At 37.6% G+C, this 7,567-nt stretch overlaps 1 protein-coding gene across 1 annotated transcript; it reads right to left on the bottom strand.

Moving 5' to 3' along the window:
* Positions 1 to 6,335: 6,335 nt before the first annotated feature.
* LOC110873392 (zinc finger A20 and AN1 domain-containing stress-associated protein 5) lies at positions 6,336 to 7,212 on the bottom strand. Its single transcript, XM_022122310.2, has one exon. It carries the CDS (start codon positions 7,062 to 7,064, stop codon positions 6,588 to 6,590), a length of 477 nt encoding a protein of 158 aa, XP_021978002.1. The 5' UTR covers positions 7,065 to 7,212; the 3' UTR covers positions 6,336 to 6,587.
* Positions 7,213 to 7,567: the final 355 nt, after the last annotated feature.

Below are 7,567 nucleotides of genomic sequence, written 5' to 3'. Positions count from 1 at the left end.
AGGTATTCGTTTTTGTTGATATCGTAACAAACTGAACTGATAACTTTTTTTTTACTTTCGAATACACCGTCGTGGCGTCTTTTTTATCGTCACATAAAATGTTCTATCGCGATTTGCCTATTTTTATCTACGTTTTGAACCCGCCGCGAAGCGCGGGTGGTAATCCACTAGTTATTATATATTTATAAAATAAAAACATATTAAGACACCAATTCTTATTAGATTAAAACGGGCCTGCACTCCTGCATCTCCTAACTCGTTTAATAAATAATAAGATTAACTTGGTCGACAAGTTAATCCAATATCAGCAAAATTCGTAGATAACACTAAAATTACCAACATTCCTCCCCCATTTTAGTGATATCCATGATTAACTTAAAGCACTTCTCAACAAACACAAACTTATGCATAAATGAAGTATCGCGACGATTGAATTTCACATCAGTATATTACACATTCCAAATATTCGAATATTATGGTGTCACTCTGGATTGAACCCTTTCTTACTTGACACAATATTTTACTAGCCTGCGTCCTATCTTAAAAAAGAGTATATCAAAGCCAAGTCCAAGTTTCTTGAAGCGGCTAAACTTTATACTCTTATAGGTAGTTCTTTTATTCTCGCACCTACAAATGCATTTTTTCAATGAACTATTAAGAAGTTATACTTCAACGTCCTTTATCTTGTAGTCTGAACACGACCTTGGGATGATTCCAATCATGTGTTCCAATATCTCTATGACAAGCTTTTCACATTGAATTTTGCATCTAACGTTGTATTAGATGGGAATTGGGTGTCTTAACATAGGATATTAAAGTGTGGACCTTAAGCCCATCCTTATGACTAAGGGTGCAAACGAGCCGAGCGGCTCACGAGCTACTCGAGATCGGCTCGAGAAAAAGCTCAAAACGAGCCGAGCTTTATCGAGCCCGAGCCAAGCGTGAGCCTCAAAACAAAGCTCGTTTGTTTATCGAGCCCGAGCCTCACATGTGAAGCTCGTTAGGCTCGTCGAGCCTTATCGAGCCTTAGTGTAAACGAGCCGAGTCGAGCCGAGCTTATTTAAACTTGTTTACAAGCCGACATCAAACCTAAAAATAAGCTTATTTAGTAAACGAGCCCGAGCCCGAGCTTTACTTATCGAGCTCGCAAGCCTAAAAAGTCTATTATTTATATTATTTTTATGTAATATACTAATTAATAGATAATAAACGAGCCGAGCCCGAGCCGAGCTCGAGCTTGATAAAATACAAACGAGCCGAGCTCGAACCCGAGCTCTCATAAGTTAATCGAGCTCGAGCTCGAGCCTGGCCGAGCTCGGGCTCGACTCGGCTCATTTGCACCCCTACCTATGACTGATTTATTCATGAGATCTTTCCTAACTCTTTAGTTAGATAATCAGCCAAATTGTACTCAGATCTTATAAATTCAATAGATATCACTATATGCATGATAAGCTCATGAATCATGCTTTTTATAACATACAACCGTCTAGACTTTCCAATATACACCTGACAAGAATCCTTAGCCAGCACTATCAAACATGATAGATACTATAGATACTGGTAATATCGACTACAAAAGAATCTCAAAGATCAAATTTATTAGCTATCCAGCTTCCTTACCAGCTACTGCTAAAGCTACAAATTTAGATTCCATTGTTGAATTTTTGATGCAAGTCTGCTTCTTTAAAACCTAGGAGATAGCACCTCTACCAAGTAGGAATACCCATCCACTTAGTTATACACCTTGCATCAGTATATCCTTCTAAACTGAAGGAAAAACTTAATAACACAAACCCTTGATCATGGTTCTTTTCATGCATTCAAACAATCTATTCTCAACTTGCCAATGTCGAGTACTTGGAATACAACTAAATCTACTCATTTTCCCACAACATATGCTATATCAGACCTTGTGCTAATCATAGCATACATCATACATCCTGTTGTCTTTGAATATTCCAACTCAGAATTAAGAAATAAGATCACCTTTATTAGACATAAGTCTAATATTAGGATCTATGGGAGCAATATGTGAACAATTCATTGTTCCCACGTGTGATTCTAATGCCAAGAATCACTACTACCTCCCCCACGTCCTTTGTGGCAAACTTAGACGACAAGAATTTCTTGATTTTATCAACTTGATCTTGTTTAGTATCAATTATCAACATGTCATCCACATATAGACAAATTATGACTCCTTCACTTGAAGCATTGTCAGCTTGGTTAAAAACAGAACCATCTCACAATATAACATCATCAACTTTTTGTCAAATTGTTATACACACACTTGTCAGCTTGGTTAAGAACAAAACCATCTGACAATATAACATCATCAACTTTGTTCTTAACCAAGCTAACAAGTGTGTCAGATGCTTTTGTTCTTAACCAAGCATACATCAAACACTTTTGATGGACTATCACCACGCCAATTGCCACCAAACCATAAGGCCATAGGCTACCTCCACCAAATTATAAAATATATATACATGTGGTCCAAAAAGAAAATCCAAGTTCAAAAGTAAGCAATCATGAAAGCAGATTCAAAGCTCAAGAATAGCATCGAGATTAACTAATCCTGCTATAAATCAAAACATTAATCAAGTGACACTAACATTTGGTGCTTATCGTTTGTTTTATACAACATTAAATGATCAAAATTCCAAAAATAAAAAAAATCAAAAAAGTATTACGCAAAATGTCCACATGGTAATCACACTCGGTCCCATGACCTGACCATGATAACTTTTAAAACTAAACGGATACACTAATACCGATCATGTAAGTCTTGGGTTACAGTTCTTTTCCCCTCCCTCCTACGTTAATGTGGAATTTTATAAATTCGAAAAAAAAAAGACAATTGTCCAAAAAATGAAGAAAACAACAAAAAAAAAAAAAAAAATGGTACCTTATGCATCAATACTGAACAAATTTAAGAAACGCGTATGCATTTCAATTGATTATACAAAAATTGAAAAGTTTCAATAGTGCACATTAGAGAAAACGAGTTCAAACTGCAAGATGGGCTTAACATTGTTCATGTAGGTTATATAGGGCTTTGGCGCTTTGGTATTAACTTATTATCACCCAAAAAGGATTTTAGGCAACCTGGAATAGGCTTGGGCATATCGGGTTTTTTTATACCTCGAACCGGTTTTTAACCGTATCCGGTTCTTGATTGAGTGTGAATGGAACCGATTCCTGTAGGAACCGGTTCTAGTTCGTATCCGGTTTTAGACCATGAATACTGGAACCGATAGGAACCGATTCCGGGTAGAGTTGTAACCGGTTCCTCGGAAAAACCGGTTCCTTTGGGTAATTCACAAAAAAAGCTGCAACACCTGTTGGAATCGATTCCAATGGCTATAATGTCGTTAGAAATCGATTTACTGCCATTAAAATCAGTTTCAACTATATATATAACTTACACCTTCAAACATAACTTACACCTACTCCAAAAATACTTAACTTACACCTTCTAATCTATATCTTCAAAGCCCGTTATGGCGTGCAACGATGAGGTTGTTATGGTTTTGGAAACCAAGAGAAACCCCCAAGTTTGGAAGCACTGTGATTTGTGCTTAATGAGCGATAGCCACGAGATGGCACGGTGCAAAGCTTGCGGCAAGTTCATGAAGGCTACGGCCAACTCGACGTTAAAAGAACACACCGATCGTCATTATCCACTTACAAAGGCAAAGAAAAATGAAGCCGGTGAAGCATCCGGAGCCAGTTCTTCGTATGTTTAGTGTGTTATGTAATGTAGGATTTATTGTTTTTTATGTTAAATAAATGTTTAGTGTTATCATGTAATGTAACCGGTTTTAATACAAACTTAGTGTTGTATGAAAAGCTTGGTTGAAACGGCTAGGAATCGATTCCAATGGTAACATCATCAAGAATTTAATGCACCTGGTAGGAACTGGTTACGGAGGAACCGGTTCTGGATAGGAACCGGGTACGGACCAATATTTTTATAAAATAGTGGAACCGGTTAAGAACCTACGAGTTTTTTTTAACCCGGAACAGGTTCTTCAATAGAGCGGGTAGGAACTGGAACCGATTCCAGGTCGGGTCTACCAGGTCGGGTCTACCGGGTCGGGTTTGGAACCGGTTATTATGCCCCTCTCTAACCTGGAAGTCTCAAGATAGGCTTGAAACCAACATTGTTTTTGATAAGGTTGGAATAATGTAGGCCCAATTTGGTGTGTAAAAATTCACGTAAAATTGGGCTCTGGAGTCTGGACTACTCGCCTATTTATATGAAGATATTAAAAGATTATGTATGTATAACATATAAACTTATGTTATATAATTTTCATTTTAATATCCAAAAATGGTCATATATAATGTTCAAATGAATTGTCTAATGGTTTGTTTATTTATTATCTTCACATGTGATGTTGGGCTGAGGCTTCTGGACAAACAACTTGTGAGAATGACTGATTGGGCTAAGGATAGCTGATGGGCTAACTTGCAAGAATGTTATATGCTGTATGAGAGCATTCACAATGAATCCTTCTTATTGCAAGTGTATCGTCTATATTTTTTAGAATGGTTGTAAATGGTTGTGAGTGAAGGAGAGAGACAAAAGGAGAAAAAGTTATTATTCACCACTAAATTTTGAGAAGATAATGTTCACCTCTATAATTTTAATATTTTTTTGAAAGTGATTGTAAGTGGAGGAGAGAGAAAAGATAATGATAAAAGTATAAAAAAAAATATTTAATTAAAAAGCAGAGAGAAAATTTAGTGTTTTTTAGTGTAATTATAAAGATTGAGAAGAAGACTCAATTGTGAATGCTCTGATGGGATTCTAGACTTGAAGGGCTTCAGGACTTCAAGGCCGGGTACAAACCGATTTCATTATGTGGATATAGATTAGGGTTTGGGTCATATAAATAAGATGATCTAACTTAACTCTCTCATTCACTTAGATATTTACGATTTATTCTCTTGTTTCTCTCACGTGATTTATGGTTTCATTTGTGCAACTTTGATTCCATGTATTCTGACATAAGGTAATTCAGGTTTTGGGAATGTTAACTACTTGACGGTGAAGTTTATGGTCTGTAACTATTAAACACAAAGATGATATCGGAAACATAGGATGAAAAAGGAAATAACTTTCTTTACGAAAAGGGGGGCCAATTTCTGCTTTAGATACAAAAAGCTTGAGCAGGCCAGCAAAAATGCGTAGAAAGCCTCTTTCGACAAGCACATTGTTGAGCTGAATGATGACAATGACCTTGATACAACATTTATTTCAATGGCGTTTTAGATGATTATAATGTGGTGCAATTTGCAGTTGAGTCGGGAGTTTAGAGAAGCATATAGGGGTGCAAACGAGCCGACCTGACTCACTTAACTTATAAGAGCTCGAGCTCGAGCTTGGCTTGGTTCGAGCTTTGTTTTCAAAGCTTGAGCTCGGCTCGTTGGTAGTTTCTCTAGCTGAAGCTCAAGCTCGGCTCGGGCTCAGTTCGTTTATTATCTATTAGTTATTATATTAAGTAAAAATAATATAAAGAATGGACTCTTTTAGGCTCGCGAGCTCGATAAGTGAAGCTAGGGCTTAGGCTTGGGCTCGTGTACTAAATAAGCGTACTTTTAGGTTCGGGCTTAGCTCGTAAACAACTTTACACTAAAGCTCGACAAGCCTAAAGAGTTTCACATGCCAGGCTTGAGTTCGTACTCGATAAATAAACGAACTTTATTTTAAGCTTAAGCTTGGCTCGGGCTCGATAAGTCTTGGCTTGTTTCGAGCTTTTTCTCGAGCCGATCATCTCGTTTGCACCACTAGAAGCATACGACGACAAGATGGTAATAGGAGTCATCACAATCATGCGGGGGGACACATTAAAATTTAAACAGACAGTTATTTATTCTTAAACTTCAATTGATAATATCTTCACAACCATGGGCATATAGGCATGTAGTCAACTAAAGAACTCAAGTATTGATTTATGACCGTTCATCGGTTCTTCTATTATCAAGCTTATTTAACTTTTATTTTGTTTTAGCCAGCCCATATATTATCGCATGATCGGTACACACTACCCCATTTTCATTATATTTCTTTTAAACGTTAAAATCAACAAACTGTCCCCTATGATGCCCCCACACAACTATTTATTTCCCTTTGTCATTGTTATGCACATTTATTAATACAATTTTAAAATAAAAATACAGATAAAGAAAGAAAGCTAGCGGTCCCACCAGCCCCAACAAGAACAAAGACAGCCTACGAACCGGTGTGCTAAAGATAAACCACAAGTCTTCAAGCCTGTGTGCTAAGGTCCGGTTCGATGGGCTCAAGAACATGATCAGCATAATATTATAAAAGATTCCTTTCATTTCATTGATTATATTACACTAATTTTATTGTAAAAAAAAATGATACAATCAAACCTAACAATTGAAACAGAGAATTCTAGATGCTGATCGATCTCCACCATCTCCAACATTCAATTCAACAATTTTCATATGAGATGATAATATTAATGATAACAATTTCAACTTTTCCGATCAGAAAATCAAATACACAAAAAAAAAAAAAAACACGTAGAACATATTTGCATAAAAATTCAAATCCTAACAATTTTCGCCGCTTTGACCACCGGATTCTCCCTCGCAATTGCCTCACGACCAGCGGTTTTATAATCGTACGTACAATCATGCCGATCAGAGTACCGGTGCTCACCGCAGAACAGATCGCCACACCGGCACCTAAATCCGGCAAAACCGACTCGTTTCCGGCAACCGGAGCACCGATTCACAACTTTCACCGTCGTCTTCTCTTTAATTTCATTCTCCACCACCACAACCGTCCGATCTACCACCAGATCAACCGATTCATCACGAAACGTTGACGTTGACCTCGCCGGAGACCTCGCCGATCCAGATCTACGTTGAGACGACGTCGTTGAGCTAGCGTTGAAGCAGTTCTGACACATGTTATTCGTGGCGGGGCTCGCAACAACACCGCAGTTGTTGACGCATAGAGTTAACGTTTCAGGTACGTTTTTGAATTCTGTTTCTTCTTTTTCTGTTCTCTGTGCCATCGGTTTTCAACAATATTAACGGGATTTGATAACGGAGTTATAAGGTGCTTGAGAAATGAAATGAAATTGAAATTGAAGTGAAATTAGGGTTGGGGAAAATGGTTGGGGGTGGAGGTTTATTAAGGGAAAGGTGGGAGGGCTAATGGGTGTTGCAAAGAGACGCGTTATCGGTTATTGTCATGCAAATGGTGGTTAGGAAATGACGGTTTTGCCCTTGCAAGTTTACAAGTGTGGGGTTAGGAGATGGATTACTACGTCTGACGTGTTTGTTACTCCTCTGGGTCCAGTTTTCGCCCGTGACAATGTGACATAATAAAAGTTTCTAAAATATGTTATCATGGATTTAGTGGCTTTTTGGCAACATCTGAATGGTTAAGTGCTAAACCAGTAAGAGGTCTGAATCATTAAGAGTCTGTATAATGATTAATTGTTCAGAGGCAAATGTCTGACCATTTCAGATTAGATGTATTAACCATTCAGACTTTGTATAATGGTTAACCATT

Source organism: Helianthus annuus, chromosome 1, assembly GCF_002127325.2.
Source record: "Helianthus annuus cultivar XRQ/B chromosome 1, HanXRQr2.0-SUNRISE, whole genome shotgun sequence".
Taxonomy (NCBI): domain Eukaryota; kingdom Viridiplantae; phylum Streptophyta; class Magnoliopsida; order Asterales; family Asteraceae; genus Helianthus; species Helianthus annuus.
The sequence above is the reverse complement of the archived record's forward strand: the minus strand, read 5'-3'. Positions and strand labels throughout refer to the sequence as shown.

What these genes read in the sequence shown, in the direction of transcription:
- LOC110873392 (XM_022122310.2), bottom strand. Translation starts at nt 7,064, where the DNA reads ATGGCACAGAGAACAGAAAAAGAAGAAACAGAATTCAAAAACGTACCT.